At 55.8% G+C, this 16,246-nt stretch overlaps 1 protein-coding gene and 1 non-coding gene across 2 annotated transcripts; one reads left to right on the top strand and one right to left on the bottom strand.

The window, feature by feature from the left end:
* The first annotated feature begins 215 nt into the window (after nt 1-215).
* LOC140910052 (uncharacterized) lies at nt 216-2,758 on the top strand. Its single transcript, XR_013635646.1, has 3 exons — nt 216-406; nt 1,307-1,425; nt 2,305-2,758. It is a non-coding gene; the product is annotated as an uncharacterized LOC140910052 (transcript).
* Nucleotides 2,759-4,912: 2,154 nt separating this feature from the next.
* AP5S1 (adaptor related protein complex 5 subunit sigma 1) lies at nt 4,913-9,445 on the bottom strand. The gene is made up of 3 exons (XM_073340162.1): nt 9,372-9,445; nt 7,109-7,304; nt 4,913-5,684 (listed from the first exon to the last, which is right to left on the bottom strand). The coding sequence occupies exons 2-3, from the start codon at nt 7,291-7,293 to the stop codon at nt 5,258-5,260; spliced, it is 612 nt and encodes a 203-aa protein (XP_073196263.1). The 5' UTR covers nt 7,294-7,304; nt 9,372-9,445; the 3' UTR covers nt 4,913-5,257.
* Between the last annotated feature and the right edge of the window lie 6,801 nt (nt 9,446-16,246).

The following is a 16,246-nucleotide window of genomic DNA, read 5'->3' as shown; positions in this document are numbered from 1 at the left end:
TGCTCTGCACTGGGACCAGTGCCCATAGTCCACCCCAGATGCAGCTGCACCCCGTGGTGTCTGCTTTCTGCAGTGCTCTTTGGGATCCTTCCTAGGGCCATGAAAGTTATCCACTGTGGTGCTGGAGAATCAGGATTCAGAAGTTCCCTGAGCTTGGGGCAGTTGAAGGGGAATGCAGCACTAGAATCCCTGAGCTTCCTGTGTGTGTCCCTGTGACTTTAGCCCAGGTTTCTCACCTCAGTCTCTGCTCCTAGGTTATGTGCTGACAAAGCTCTCCAGAGGCTGGAGGTTTTATGGTGGGAACCTCTATTACTTTTCACAAGAAAAAAAGCCGTGGGACGAGGCCGAGCAGTTCTGTGTGTCTCAGGACTCGCACCTGACCTCTGTCTCCTCCCCGGTGGAACAGGTGAGTGAGGGAACCTCCTAGGGGCTTGGATAACAGGTCAGTGCCTTGTTTCGTACCAGGAGGTGGAAGGTGGCAGCTGAGGTAGCAAATCTGCAACATGCCTTGTGGCAAACCATCGGAGAGGATGCCAAGCCTTGGAACCTGACTCAGGGGATTCACCCATCAGTTTAAAAGCAGAGATGGGCAGAGGAACAGTGCCAGGATCTGGACTTCCCATAGTCTGGGGTGCCAGGAGAGGGGGATTTGGGGTCAGGCTCATTTCTGATTTTCCCTACTTCCAATGTAGCATTTTCTGCAACCCCAATGACTTTTCCAGTGAGGACTCGCTTTGATCCCTCTCCCCAGTCCTGAGCTCTTGCTGGACAATCTAGAAGCCTGTATCTGGAAGGCTTGTGAGCAAGGGGCCATGCGCCTCTCAGAAAATCCTCTCTCCCCATGTGCCCACGGTAGCCCTCACCCCAGGCCTCTGGGGCACTTTCTGAGGAGGAAAATCCCACCCTCCTGCAGGGCCAGACTTTGCACCCAGTTCTCTGCTCCTAGCTTTGCTGCCTCCAAGGGCAGGGGGCCGATGTGAACTCTGAGGTGCCCGTCAGTAACTGCCGCACCCAGCTCTGAGGCGGCCGTGGTGGGGAGCGTTCTGAGACGGGTCGCTGTTGTTAGCCCCATTCGGATACAGATGCAGACACAGACACAGAGCTGCTCCAGGACTCCCTCGGGGTCTCCCAGCTAGTCACTGTCAGCGTTTGGGGCTGGACACCATGTCTCCCGCTGCCCAGTGCCCTGTTCACACCACCGGACGCCCTTTCCTCTCGCCCAAAATCTGCTCAGCCCAGGCAGCTGTGGCTGCATCCTGCAGCCTCTCTTGACTGACCTGGACACGCTGCAAACTGTGTCGTGCAGGAGTTTCTCTCCAACGAGACCAAGGGAGAAAGTCACTGGATTGGACTCACTGACCGGGGGACAGAAGGCAGCTGGCGCTGGGTGGATGGCACAGAATTCAGAGCAGATGCAAGCAGGGGGTGAGTAAAGCTGGAGATACGTGATTATTTATTACACGTTTGGTCACCAGCTCTTTCAGGCAGCGTCTGTACGGCCCCTTGCGTCTATGCAGCACCCGGCACAGTGGGCCCGATCCTGAGGGAGGCCCCTGGGCGCTGTCACCCAACAGCAATTAATCCTCTCAGGAATTTCTACTAATGCCCCTTTGCTTAGAGCAGGAGCCTAAAGACGGAGTGTGTGTTCTGTGCCCACTGAGCAAGGGCCAGAGCCTCACCTGGGGTAACTCGGCATTGACTTGAATGAACCACATCCATTTACACCAGCTGAGGATCTGGCCCCAAGTCAACTCAGTACAGCCAGGTCAGTCCGGTGGCAGGGTTCAGCGCTCTCCTTGGGATTGCTCTGTGCTTTCCCCTCTCTCCGGCTGGGGACGGGGAGGCTGTAGGGCCCGGGGGCCTGGCCGGAGCCAGCTGCAGTCGGTGCAATGACCTCAGTGGGCTGTGGACGAGTCCCATAACCCAGGGCCATGGAGAAGTTAATGAATGACCCCTGCTGCCCTCTCTCTCCATTCCTGCGTTCCCACCTCGGGGTGATCCTGGGACGTGCTGGGCCACGTGCTTTGGTTCTGGGCACTGAGATCTGAGCTGCTGCTGCTCAGCATTTGGAGTCACAAACTGACTTTGGCTCTTTGCTGGCCCATCAGGCGCAGGGCAGTTGCTACCCCTTGTCCTCAGAATCCCTTCGTTACCATGGCCACGAGTGCTGTGGAGAACTCTGAGGGGTCACCGCGTCATTTCCGGGTGTCGTGGTCCCCTGCCAACAACAGAGTCCACAGAGCAGAACTGAGCTCAGGAATTGGCTGTGGTTCTCCACTGAGACATTAACACTCTGATCTGTAGGTTCTGGGAGGAGAATCAGCCAGACAACTGGCATCAGGAGACAGGAGGCAGAGAAGACTGTGTGGAGATCCGCACAATGGAGGTAAAGTGGTGGAATGATGCCAACTGCACTCTGCCTTCTAGGTGGATTTGTAAGCAGGCCCATGGACAGGCTGAGCTGTGACATGCAGTTCCCAGCACCTCAGAAAGTGCCTTAATTTCCAAGCTATGGAGCATGTTTTCCAGCCACCTGCCAATGAGGAACCCTGTGCACTGGCAGGGGCCGCTTGGCATGTGCATTGCAGGGACGCTTTGTCTTGGTGTGATATTTCTGCTGTAGCAGAGACAGCTGCCCGTATGCCGCTCAGTGTGCATGGCTCTGTAATTTGTCTGTTTCCAGGTCTGTCACAAAATAAAGTCCTTGGATCATAGAGTTATTGTTTCAGAATCACCCAATAAATAATTATTTGCCTGACTTGAATTTCTAATTTTTGCACCTTTGAATGAGATGTTATGATGATGTCAGAACCATCTATATACACATTTAAAAAGTCCAGTTGTATATGGTAAGCAAGATATGTCACCAAATATATGTGGGCCACTGAGGAGATAAATTCAGGCTCAGCTAGGAGACCAGCTTCAACAGCTGTTCAAATTCTCCAATCCCTGCGCCGCTGTGCCACGTATCAAAACGTGTCTGTCCATTCCAACCCAACAGGAGCAGTCCCTCGCAAACCTGTCACTTCCTTGGAAGGACCCAATCTGTTATTTTTCTGCATCTTAGGCTGCTCTTCCTTCAAAGACGTGTAATATTTATTTCCAAGGGCATTTAATACTGGGAGAAAGATGACAGCTCTTAGGATTGATCTCTACAGCAAGTAGCTCTGCTGATGGACCTCTACCAACACCCAGCCTCCTCACCGGAGATGGGGTAGATCCATCTCTGAGACCCACTCAGTTCTTAACAAATAGCTACCAATCATGGTGCTGGTTTGGGGGCACCTCTCTACAGGGACCACAAAATTATTTCCACAGAAGATGATGAACAGCAACCAGCTGGCAACAACCTTCAGCCACTACCCGCTGGAGTGGATTTAAGTTGTTGACCTAGATGTGAAATGCTCGAGTCAGTTACCACTTGCTCAAAGCAGCCTGGCCCTGGGTTAGTCGCCCTGCTCTTGGTAATGTGTTTTACGTAGATCCCAAGGCTAGAATCACTGTGATCATCTAGTCTGTCCTCCTGTATAACACCGGCCAGAGACGGTCACCCAGTTACCCATGCATCGAGCCCATAGCTTGTGGTTGAGATACAGCATGAATTCTAAAAAGCCATCCAATCTTGATTTAAAGACATCAAGAGATGGAGAATCCACCACATTCCTCAGTAAGTTGTCCCAATGGTTAATTGCTTCTCAATATTAAGCATTAACTAAGCTCTGAGATGACAGACTCGGAGTCAGAGTTCTTTAAAATAATCACGTATTTTTGCTAGTGTGCCCATATTAAAGGAAAACAGAACAGCAAGTGAAGCACAGGTACCAAAAACTCTCCAATAAATTAAGAATTGCCCATTTCAGACACTTTTGAGAGGAAAGAAGTTATTCTAAATTGGGCTCACCCTCAACCCAGCTATGCAGAATCTGCCCAGAACCTTCCCCAATAGCCAGAAGGCCATTAAAAGCATCCCCATGATTTTTGGAAGGGACAGTGTCATGACACACTTCTTAAGGCTGCAACCCTCATGCCAGGCTGCAATTAGCTAGGGAAAAGAATCCTGAGCTGGGTTTATACTCTCGGGGTCTGATTCTGGTCTCTTATACACAGGAGTAACTCAAGACAATAGAATCAGACTGGTGTGAGACTGGAACCCGGCCCTCGCTTTTCACAGTAATAGCCCAGTTCCAAAGCCATCATGACTGTATCTTGACAGCAGAGTGAGTCTTCTGCATCCCTTGGAAATTCTTCTTTCTTGAGGATGTGCTCAGAGTTGCAGCAGTAATTGCTTTGCTTCAGGACCCAGGAGGGACTAGTTTCCTTAAAGGGCCAGGAATTATTGGAAATTGGTTGTATTTTGAGTCGGGTGACCACATTTCCCAGATAAAAGAATGTTATTGTCTCAGTGGAGAATCAAAGCCACTTTCTGAGCTTGGTTCTGCTGTGCAGACTCAGTTGTCTTCTACCCCTGCCCCCATCTGCAGCTCCACTACGGCCAGAGGCCTCCTCAGCCCCCTCTTAGTGCTGGCCAAGATGGCCGCCCATCTGTCCAGGAGGGGGAAGATGGACAAGGAGGTGCTCAGGGATTATGAGGCCTTTTCTGAGTCACAGTCTGCCCAGAGCTCCTCTGGGGAGCATCAGCTGCTCCCTCCCCATCCTCCCAGAGCAGTGAGCATTGTTTGGGGTGCTTTGTCAGGCATCCCACCTTGGCTGACCTCACTCCTAGCCCTGCTTTACATTTGGCCCAAGACATCTCCCATTTGTTTGTGTGGCCCTTTGTTTGTGTGGCCCTTTCCCCTGTGGAGGAGGGTGGCTATTGTTCCCGAGGGTGGGGCTCCACCCATCCGCCAAAGATCCAAGAGGCCAGCTCCTCGCCCCATTCCTCAGCTCACACTGACAAGGAAACAGGACTCCCTTGCGCAGTGCGTGACGCAGGCGGGTTTCTCCCAGCCGAGCCTAGTTTATTGAAAATAGGAACTGAGCAATCGTTTCAAGCGGGGGACAAGTACACATCACCCAACCGCACGCACATCTCCCCCTCCCTCTAACGGCTGCAACTGCCTCCACTGTGGGACAGGATATTTCAGTGGGTCCCTTGGGGGGATGCAGCCAGAGGGACATGCTGCATGGCCAGGACGATGATAATAAAACCTACTAGGGCCACAGTTACCAACCTTGATGTGTCTCCTTTAAACGACAGTGCACCCTCCGCCCCTCCCAGTGTTCATGCTGCCTGGATGGCGTGTTCCACAAGAGCCTTCTATTTGGACAGACAGGCAACCAGCTCCTTTTCCAGTCCCTGGACAAACTGATCATTCAGGAAGAGCAACTGCCCATGGGGCAGGAATTTGCTCAGGATGATCTCGGTCTTGTCTGCCTTGAGGACCACGTTGCTGCCCTGGCTTAGCAGCTTCAGATGCTCCAGGAGATACTTCACCACCAGCCGCAGGGTGTTCTCAGCCAGCATCAGGTTCTCCTGGGGATCGCACACCAGAGCAAAGCCCAGAGACAGGACCCCTAGCCAGAGCACCATCTTGTTCTCACGGAAAGGATCCCCGGGAGGGAGGCGGAACACCCCGGATGGGGCATCCTGGAGGGAAATTGGCTCGTCGGGCAGCTGGATGGGGAAGTCAGAGGCAGGGCGCCCTGACGCCTGGTGCAGCAGTTTACATGTTGAATCCACCTGCCTGGGAAAGGCCAGAAACAGAGAGAGAGGCAGAATCACAAGTCATTTTATAAGAGGATGGGATTAAGAAAAGAAAACGGGACCTGAACATCTCTGGAAGGCCTGCCTGACAGCAAGATGACGCAGGCTGCAGATTCATCCCCCAAGGGGAACATGTGGGAGCCCCATCGCTTGGGAAGTTTAAAACTAGACAAAACAAAGCCCCACAGAACAAGCCTGCTCTGGGCCGTGGGTGGGCTGGAAGGGACGTACCAAGCCTTTCTCTCTGGGATGAAGCACAGAGAACAGCTGGGGTATTTTACTTTATAAAGAGCTCCCTGGGACGTTCACATTCCCTCCTCTCCCCAGCAGGGAATAAGGGACCCTGTTCTAGAGTCTAAGGGTACATCTACCCTACCAAAAAAGACCCATGGTAGCAGGTCTCAGAAGCTGAGTCAACTGACTCAGACTCACGGGGCTCACGTTATGAGGCTAAAAAGAGTAGCTCAGACATTCAGGATCGGGCTGGAGCCAGGGCTCTAAGACGTAAGAACGGCCAGATTGGGTCAGACCAAAGGTCCATCTAGCCCAGTCTCCTGTCTTCCGACAGCGGCCAATGCCAGGTGCCCCAGAGGGAATGAACAGAACAGGACAATTAGTGAGCAATCCATCGCCGGTCACCCAGTCCCAGCTTCTGGCAAACAGAGGGTAGGGACACGCAGAGCATGGGGTTGCATCCCTGAAAACCTTGGCTAATAGCCATTGGTGGACCCATCCTCCATGAACTTTTGAACCCAGTTATACTTTTGGCCTTCACATCATCCCCTGGCATGAGTTCCTCAGGTTGACTGTGCATAGTGTGAAGAAATACTTCCTTTTGTGTGTTTTAAATCTACTGCCTAGTAATTTCATTGGCTGACCCCGATTCTTGTGTTATGAGGAGTAAATAACATGTCCTTACTCACTTTCTCCACACCAGTCATGACTGTATAGACCTAAGTCATCTCCCCACTTAGTCGTCTCTTTTCCAAGCTGAAAAGTCCCAGTCTTATTAATCTCTCCTCCTATGGAAGCCGTTCCATACCCCTCAACATTTTTGTTGCCCTTTTCTGAACCTTTTCCAATTCTAATATATCTATTGGGACGACCAGCTCTGCACACAGTGTTCAAGGTGGGGCGTACTATGGATTTATCTAGAGGCAAGATGATATTTTCTGCTTTATTCTCTATCCCTTTCCTTATGGTTCCTAACTTTCCCCTTTGCTCGCCCGAAGGTCTCCACTGCTATCTTTAGCCCAGCAGCATGAGCTCCTGGGCTCTGAGTCTTGCTGCCACAGGTCTTTTTCTTTGCAGTGTAGACGTACGCTAGATTCTAGAACCCTAACTCCCCTCCCCAGTGCTGGGCCCCCCAGCGCTGTCACATTCAGATGGGGGTGAATCTTTTACCTTGCCACAGCCAAAATCTGCTCCTTCCTGCCCAGTCTCTCCTTCTCGAGATCATGCGGCCCGGACTCCTCTGGTGACTGGTCCAGCCTCTCAGAGCCAAAGACCCTGGAATACAGCACCCGGCAGAGCCCAGCCTCTTCCCCGGGCCGAGGGTGCAGTGTATGGATGAGGAATGCGTGAACCATAATGCTGCATCCTAAGGAAGGACACGCAAGCGGTGAGTGATCATCACAGGGTATCGGAGCATGAGGTTCAGGGGTACTAGGGCCCCTCTACAGCCAGCTGGGAGGGGCATTCCCCTCTTCCCAAAGCTTTGGAATAACAGGAATAGGAGGGAAATGAGAGGCACCATCAACCCCAGCCTCGCCTCTCACTCCCTGTGCCCCTCAGAGCAGGGCATTTGGGGGTGGGGCTCCTTTCCCCATCCCCAGGAGGGGCAGTTGAGGCTGGGAAAGAAGATGTGGGCACAAGAGCCCCCTGCAGCCAGGCGTGACAGGCTCACATGGTCCGGGGATGGCATGGAGTCGCCATAGAAGCACATGGCGGCAACCTGACTGCACTGCAGGATGTTCTGAGAGCAAGACATGGCACAGCGTTGCCAGGGCATAGCAGGGACGCATGGCACTCTGACTATGCTGGGTCAGTACGGTGGGACTGGCGAGGTCCCAGGTGTGTCAAGGAAGCAGGCCCTTGGGGCGATGCACAGATGATGTAAGGGAAGTCTCAGGGGGTGGCTCAGGGGCTGAGGGAGGAGCTGTGGGCAGGAATGATGGAGCAGCTGAAGGAGGAGTGCAGGGAATGCACTGAGGCCCATGGGGGGCAGCGGCATAGCTAGGAGGGGAAATCTGGGTGGGCCCTGACTTTCGGGTGGGCAATGACAGACGGTGCTCGCTCCGCTTCTCCCCCAATGCCCTGCCCTCTTCCTTGCCCGGTGCCCCCAGGCACTGGGCTTCACCTGCCAAGCTGGGCAGGTGCATGGGGCGGCTCAGACCATGGCCAGGCAGAGCTGCCAGAGCGCGGCTTTCTGACGGGCGGGCGCAGCGCTCGGTCCTGCACCTCAGATGCCCGAGGGACACTCCAGGCCGCTGCGGCACCACACCCCTGCTCAGAGCTGGCAGGGTCAGAGCTGGGTGGGTCGCAGGGGGTGGCGCTAAGATTGGACAGAGAACAGAGGCCCAGGGTGTGTGGGGCACACTGGGGTCTCAGGGGGGATGCAGGGGGTGGCACTAAGAAGGGGGGGTTGCATGGGGGGGGCTGCAGGGAGAGGACAGAGGCCCAGGGTGTGTGGGGCACACTGGGGTCTCAGGGGGGATGCAGGGGGTGGCACTAAGAAGGGGGGGTTGCATGGGGGGGGCTGCAGGGAGAGGACAGAGGCCCAGGGCGTGTGGGGCACACTGGGGTCTCGGGGGGGGATGTAGGGGGTGGCACTGAGAAGGGGGGGTTGCATGGGGGGGGCTGCAGGGAGAGGACAGAGGCCCAGAGCGTGTGGGGCACACTGGGGTCTCGGGGGGGGATGTAGGGGGTGGCACTGAGAAGGGGGGGTTGCATGGGGGGGGCTGCAGGGAGAGGACAGAGGCCCAGGGCGTGTGGGGCACACTGGGGTCTCGGGGGGGATGCAGGGGGTGGCACTGAGAAGGGGGGGTTGCATGGGGGGGCTGCAGGGAGAGGACAGAGGCCCAGGGCGTGTGGGGCACACTGGGGTCTCGGGGGGGATGCAGGGGGTGGCACTGAGAAGGGGGGGTTGCATGGGGGGGCTGCAGGGAGAGGACAGAGGCCCAGGGCGTGTGGGGCACACTGGGGTCTCGGGGGGGATGCAGGGGGTGGCACTGAGAAGGGGGGGTTGCATGGGGGGGCTGCAGGGAGAGGACAGAGGCCCAGGGCGTGTGGGGCACACTGGGGTCTCGGGGGGGATGCAGGGGGTGGCACTGAGAAGGGGGGGTTGCATGGGGGGGCTGCAGGGAGAGGACAGAGGCCCAGGGCGTGTGGGGCACACTGGGGTCTCGGGGGGAGAGGCAGGGGGTGCCCTGAGGGCCCGGGGCGGGGAGCTGCAGGGCGGTGCCGGCGGGGGAGGGGGAGGCACCGGGACGGGGGGGGCTCAGCGGTGCACGGAGAGGACCCAGAGGCGCTCGGGCCGCACGGGCACGCGAGGACGTAGCTCTAAGCCCGCGCCCGCGCCCGCGCCCCCTCCAGGTGCATGCTGGGAAATGTAGTCCGGTGGCCGCGCGCGGCCGGCAGCTCCCGGGAGCCCCCTGCCCGCACTCACCGCCGCTCCTCGCAGGGCGCGTTTCCGCAGGGGCAGGACCTAGAGCGGCCGAGCTGGGCGGGGCCTGGGGAAACCCAACGGCAGAACCCTCCTGGGATTGGCTCTCGCTGGGTGGGGCGGGGCAGAGCCCTGCGGGGATTGGTTCTCCCCGGCAAAGGGGCGGGCAGAGCCCTGCGGGGATTGGCTCTCGCTGGGTGGGGCGGGGCAGAGCCCTGCGGGGATTGGCTCTCGCTGGGTGGGGCGGGGCAGAGCCCTGCGGGGATTGGTTCTCGCCGGCAAAGGGGCGGGCAGAGCTCTGCGGGCATTGGCTCTCGCTGGGTGGGGCGGGGCAGAGCCCTGCGGCGATTGGCTCTCGCCGGCAAAGGGGCGGGATCGCTTGGGGGGGGCGGGGCTAGTGGCCAGCGCCGGCCGGGGCGGGGAGCCGCGCCAGGGACACGCCTGGCCCCGGGTCGGGGGTCCGGCGGGCGGGGCGCCTGGCTGGGCTCCGGGCCCCCCGGGGAGCAGGGAACAGTCCCTGTCCCGCGCTGAGGCCCCCGGAGCAGGCCGGGCGGGGCTGCCGGGGACAAGGCCCGAGGGCCCGGGGGGGGGTGGTTACCCCAACGCCCCCGGCTGGTTAACAAAGGCCGCCCCGGGCGGGCGCTTTCGGCTTCGTGGGCAGCGGTGTGCCAGGCCCGCGGAAACGCAGCGGCAGCAGGGCCGGTCCCGGCGTCAGACCGGTGGCGGGGGGGCTTGCACCGGGGCGGCCGGGCAGGGGCGCCCCGGGCTCGGAGGGGGCGCCCCGGGCTCGGAGGGGGCGCCCCGGGCTCGGAGGGGGCGCCCCGGGCTCGGAGGGCGGCGCTGGCGTGGCGAGACTCTCCCTGGCCCGTGCTGCCGGGCGCCCCGTTCCGGCCCCGCGCCCCGCGCCCCGCGCAGGCTGCCCGGGGGGTTTAATCCTTTGCTGAGGGCGTCGCTCCGCAGAGCCTGTCGCCAGCGGAACGCAGCCTGGGCCGGCAGCCGCTGGTCCCCTCTGCTGCCTGGTTTTTGGCCTGCCTGGCACGGGTTGGGTGGGTCTCAGCCGAGTCCCTTGGCCGGCCAGTGTTTGCATCCAAAAAAAGAACAGCCCCCGCAGCATAGCAAGGGCCAGAAAGGGCAATGGAAACTGAGCCCAGCCGCCCTCCAGCTTAAGGCCGGGTCACCTGGTGCTTGGCTTGCCCTGCCGCTGCCTGTTGCGTAGGAAAGCCAAGGGCTTCGGTTTCCAGGGCTGCTCGCTGGCCCTTTTCATCAGCGCTAAACGCATTCACTGTAAAAACTCCCGGGTGAACTGGGCTTGTGTTGGGAATTGGTGGAGATGGATCAAAACCACCCTAGGAGCTGGCTAGGCTCCAGGGACTCAACCGGCACAGCTGCGGCGCCCTAGGTCTGCCGGCATAACCCCGAAGCATAGGCCCCGCTGGTTTCCCCATGGAAAGCGACCCTGCTGCCCCAAGCGAGGTAACTGGCTCCACGGAAATATTCTTCTGTTGACCTAGTCACGTCTCCACTCGGGGGGTTAAGTCAGCACAGCCGTGTTTTCCGAAGGTAATGAAGTGGCCCCTCTCGGCCAGGGGGCTTGTCTGCTCCTGAAAGCTAATTCGGGTGAAGGCAGGGTGTGAATTTAAAGCAGAATAGCTATTCCAGAGTAACTCTGTGTAGACAGGTTTCAGAGTAACAGCCGTGTTAGTCTGTATTCGCAAAAAGAAAAGGAGGACTTGGGGCACCTTAGAGACTAACCAATTTATTTGAGCATGAGCTTAGACAAGCTATAAGGGCCTGGATGTACTGGGGTCTTTGCCACCAGGAAAGCTGCATCAGTGCAAACCTCCAGTGCATTAGCATTGCACTGCGGCAGGTAACTGCAACAATGAAATTACACCACTATAAATTTCCTAGTCTACGTAAAGCCTTAATTCTTCCTTCCTCTGGGATCCCCCCTCGTATCCTGCCTTCTCAAGGTTAGCCTGTAAGTGTTCCTAGGCACAGATCTCCTCATTTTTGTGGCTTGCACAGCACTTAGTACAATATTAATAGTGATAACAGCAACTCCACGGTGTAAAGCAAACCCCTGAATAGTAAATGTGAAGCCTGCCTCGTCAGCCTTAATGATTCCTGTCCTGAATGCCCAAAGGCAAGCATTTGCAGTCAATACCATGGTGGATAAATCATCTGTCACACTCAGGCGTCTGGGGGAGGTTTAATCAGACACGCAGCATAAAGCCTGCAGAAGTGAGATCTTTGGGGTGACATGGGAGGGTAGAACCCCAGCAGTCTGGCCCCTCCATGGCCACCTCCTTCCCCAAGAGTGATTTGTGTTTGTGCGTGCACCAGAGAGAATATATTTATTTATTATTCTAAACTGTGTAGTGTTGCTGTGGGCTGTTAAACAGAGGTTGCATTTCACCCCAGAGGAGGCTGCATTTCAGTAAGGATTGATGTGATTAAGGTATCTTAATACACAAGCACTGCGACTGCTTCTGTAATGAGTGTTTGTGAGATTTTACAAATGGTAAAGTGTGGGATACAACTAGCTGACAGTTGTGACAGAACTATTAAATAATTGAGCTTAAGACTATAGTTCTTACTCCTTGAAACACTGGGGAAGATCCAGCAGATTTGAAGGAAGCTTATGTTGTGCCAGTATTTAGAGACTAAACAGGATGTCTTGGGTAATTATAGGCTGCTTGGTCTGACATTGATACTGGACAAGATAATGGAGCGGCTGCTATGGGACTCAATTAATAAAGCACATCATTAGAAGGTGTTTTAATAAGCCATAGTAATGGATACTTTAACAGTTGATCCACCATTCACTGAAACAGGTATTCATCCTTTATAAGGCCTTTGGAAAAGGCAAGATCAATAAAAAGCAACATGAACATTTTTGAAAAATCTGGTCTTTTTAGATGCCATCAAGAGGGATAAAAAGAGGAGCACAGAGCCCCACTGTTACTCTCCATTTCGCCGTTGTCTTTGAGGTGAACATTACAAAGAATAGTAGCATTTGAGCTACGTTCACCAGCACGTCCCAGCTGCTTTGGGCCATTTCAGCTAAACAGCTGGAGCAGCCCGGTGAATCTAGCCCAAATTCTTCTTCTTCTTCTTCTTGCAAAATTAAATCTTTCCCACCAGCTCCCATCGCCCTCCATAAATTCTAGCCGTAGAGCTTGGGTTTTTAAAAAGAAGCCCACGCCCTGAGAGAAGCCTGTGCCGTTTTGTCATTCTTTGCCTTTGCAGCTGCTCCGGCATAGGACGTGTAGCCGGACAGTGCAAACACGTGCAGGGAGAATTCAAGGTGGGTGGGGGATGGGCTTGTCGTGGAATGTGATTCGTAATTTTAAACAGCACATAGAGGAAATCCAGCGGGGGCGTGGCTGTGAGCAAAGGGGGCAGAGCCGTCACGGGGCCCGGCCATGTGAAATCGACATTCCCTTCTCTGGGCCCAGTGGGACAGTGGAATTCAGCAACCTGGTGACTCACGCTCAGAACTAGTTGGCAGCCAGTCGGTGCCACGACTTCTGCGGTGACACAGGAGAGACAGAGCACGCGGCCTCCTGCCTTGGCAGCGTTCGCACGGAGAGGGGCCGTGCCCGTGGGAGGCCGCGGTGCCCAAGCTGGAGGCCCTGCTCTGTCCGTGCCCGTAGGGGAAGGGCTGCTTTTTGAATGTAAACAGCTGCCTCTGTGACATCCCCAAAAGCAATGCCCTAGGCTGTGACCTTCATAGGGGGTTGGGGAGCAGATTATCCCCTACCTGCCTATGGCAGCGTTCTTGCTCCTTCCTCTGCAGAATCTGGTACGGTCAGAGACAGGATAAGAGATTGGCTGGACCGCGGGTCTGATTCAGTCTGGCACTCCCTATATTGCTTGGTGAGCACAGTCACTTTCACAATGACCCTTCCAAGGTCCGTGTTAATACCTCTCCCCTCCCAGGGGTAGGGGGAGGACTCAGGGGCTGGGGGTCTCTAAGTAGCCGGATGGATGAGCTGGGTGAAGGGCTGCACCTGAGAAACGGCAAACGTAGTTACGGTCTGTTGAACGCAGTCAGGGCCCAAGCCTGCAAGCCCGTACGGGTGTGAGTCAATGAGGTCACCTCTGAACTAAAGGGATGTTACCTTAGCAGGGCCAGGTCCCTTAGCCTCTCCCTGGGCAACCCCCGGAGACCTGGCTCGCCCTCTCAGACCCACAAAGCCAGTGCTTTACTCATAGGAGGAAGAGGTGCAGGATCAGACCCAGCGAGCACTAGGCTCACCAGAAAATCCTGAGGTGGGTGAGTGGATAAAGCAAGATACAGTCCTATCCCTGCTTTGCATAAAGTCAAACGCCCGTCCGCCATCTCACTCTGGACAATTAGAAACCCAGCTCAGCTAGCCCTAAGAGCCCTGTCAGCTCTGGGGCTGACGGAAGTGTTTGCATGTTCAAGACAAACTTGCTGAAATCCAGTTTTGGCTCACGGCTGCTGCATCCGGATTCCACATCACACCGCGACCTGCTGCCAGGAGGCCCAGAATCCGGGCTGGGTAGGCGAGGGAGGAGAAATCGCACTGGGGCAGGTTTGCACGATCCCTGCAGCATGGTCCGATGCGGTGCGCATTGAACAGTGCGGCAGGAGCCCTGGGTTCTGTTCCTGGCTCTGCCGGGTGCCGTTGGCTAACTCACATCCCCTCGCTCCTCTATAATGGCGGCTAATCACATTCCCCACCCTGGCGAAGGACTTGCAGATCTGTGCTGGAGTGCTAAGCTGTGTTGTCTAGAACCCCCTCACAACACTCTCATCAGCCCTATTACAACCAACGCCAGTGAGCGGTGCCCATTAGCACAACAGCCACGTGCCCGCTGGGTGTGAGAGTCCCTCTGCCCTGCCGTCTCTTCAGCCCAGTGGAAAATCCCCCCAGTGCCCAGCACGGGACAGAGCCCGCAGCGAACACACCCAGGGAACGACGCCCTCCCAAATTCTCCACTGCACAGAGCGCTGAGAGGAAGGAGGCCAGGTCAAACCACTGGCAGAGGCATAGCAAGGCCATGCATCTAAATGGCATTGTCCTGCACCAATCACAGAAAGGCACCCATGGGCCAGCGCTGCACTAACTGCTTAGCAGCTGCAGCAGGGCCAGGTCTCAAAGGCCTCTTTGAGAACGGGGTTAAGGCGTGGCAGCCACTGAACTGTTTGTTTTAACGGGGTTTGCCCCTGCGTGCCTCAGTTTCCCCATCTCAAAGCAGCGGGTGGAAGGGGGCGGTTGGTTTGCAAAAGCGATCCAAGATGCTCAGGAGAGCGCTATAAATGTGCCAGGGTTCCAATCTTTCCTGTTATAGGTGAGACCGTTTACTTAAACCTGGTGCTTCACCCTGTGTTGCAATGCAGCCACCTCTAGGGTGAAACACAGCCGTCCTGCTAGCAGCCACATTGAGAATTGGTGAACAGGAAACCAGCACGTTTTCTCAGCCCCATTGCTGAGTCTTAAGCCTTGCTGAGCCCCGGCAGGAAACGCCACACACCAAAAGCACTGACCTACAAGCGACTCTGCCAGAGTTATTTTAAACTCGGCTGCCACGTGAGCAGCCTGCGAAATGCTTGCCAGCCCCTCCCGGGCATGTGGGCAGAACTTTTCCAGAGATTAGCAAGTTGCTTCCAAAACAGGCCCTGGGGAGTGGAAAGAGAGTTTCATTTTTCTCGCCCCTTTGAGGAAGCCAAAACTGTACACGTGATGGGTGGGGCTGGTTCATGGAACCACGTGAAATCCTGGCTCATTTGGCTAAGCATGTAAGAGACACCACCAGAGATGCAGCAGGGCCAGGGTATTTATAAGTAGTTGGCTTGCTGCTGTGATTTAAAACTTTTTTTAAAAAAAAATCACTCAAGCGTTGGGATTTAACGTAGCTGCCTCCACATTAAAGCTAGGCAGGAATTTCCCCCCTCCCCCACACTTATATCCTTTAAACATTACAGCCCAGGAATCCAAGCCTGTTGCAGTTTGTATGGAGACTGGGAGAGTCACTAAGGCAGAGTGGGTGCGAATCAGGCCTTAAATAGCCCAGACGTTTGGAAGACGAGGCCCTTACAGCAGCAGGTTTTAGATTTCCTGCATTCCCCCCCCCCCCCCCCCATCACCCCACGCAGAAGCCCAGCACAAAGCCCAGGCATTAATATTAGCCCTGTGTCTACAATGAATCTGCACCCAGCTGTACAAATGTCATTCCACCATTATCTGGTGGAGACCTGCCTACTGAGTCTTGGGCCTGCTGAGCTTGGATGGGGTTGCACCTGCCGACTGGGCCATTGCATGGGCAAAGGGAGCAGAGTTAGGCTTGTGCCAGTTACACAACCACAGCTTGCAATCCGTGCTCGTGCACCTAGCAGGATCCTTTGCAAATTCCTCTTAAAGAGCCCAGGGCCCCACTGTCCTGGCCCAGAATTCCCTTCCTTGGGGGCTCTGCTCATCCCAGAAATTGTTGTGGGGAAAAGTGGTGTGTGGAGCTTGGAAAGTATGTTGGAAGCTTTTATGGTCTCTGACTGCCTCCCTGCAGGATTGCAAGGAATTCACAGGCTTGACCCGGCCGGAGAGGCTGCTACACCTCCCTAGGCCATAAAGTGCCCTGCAGCACCCCAGAAATAAATGGCAACCTGAAGGCTCATGCCATTGTCGCACTGGGTGTGTGCAAAGTGGATGTGAAATGCTAGCAGTTCAAAACAGCAGGGACTTACGGGGGCAAGCTATTTTGTGCCTGTGCAGGAGGGCCGTAGTGTAAGTTTGCTCTGGGTGTGGCTACATCAGTGCAGTTTTCACAAGAGTTCGCACATGTGGAGCTGGATTCTCCTGGTATAAAACCAGGAAAGTCAAGTGGATTGAAGAACAAACTCAAGGAAC

The sequence above is a fragment of the Lepidochelys kempii genome, chromosome 4 (assembly GCF_965140285.1).
Source record: "Lepidochelys kempii isolate rLepKem1 chromosome 4, rLepKem1.hap1, whole genome shotgun sequence".
NCBI classification, from domain to species: domain Eukaryota; kingdom Metazoa; phylum Chordata; order Testudines; family Cheloniidae; genus Lepidochelys; species Lepidochelys kempii.
Note: the sequence above shows the minus strand (reverse complement) of the source record. Positions and strands in the feature narration are given on the sequence as shown.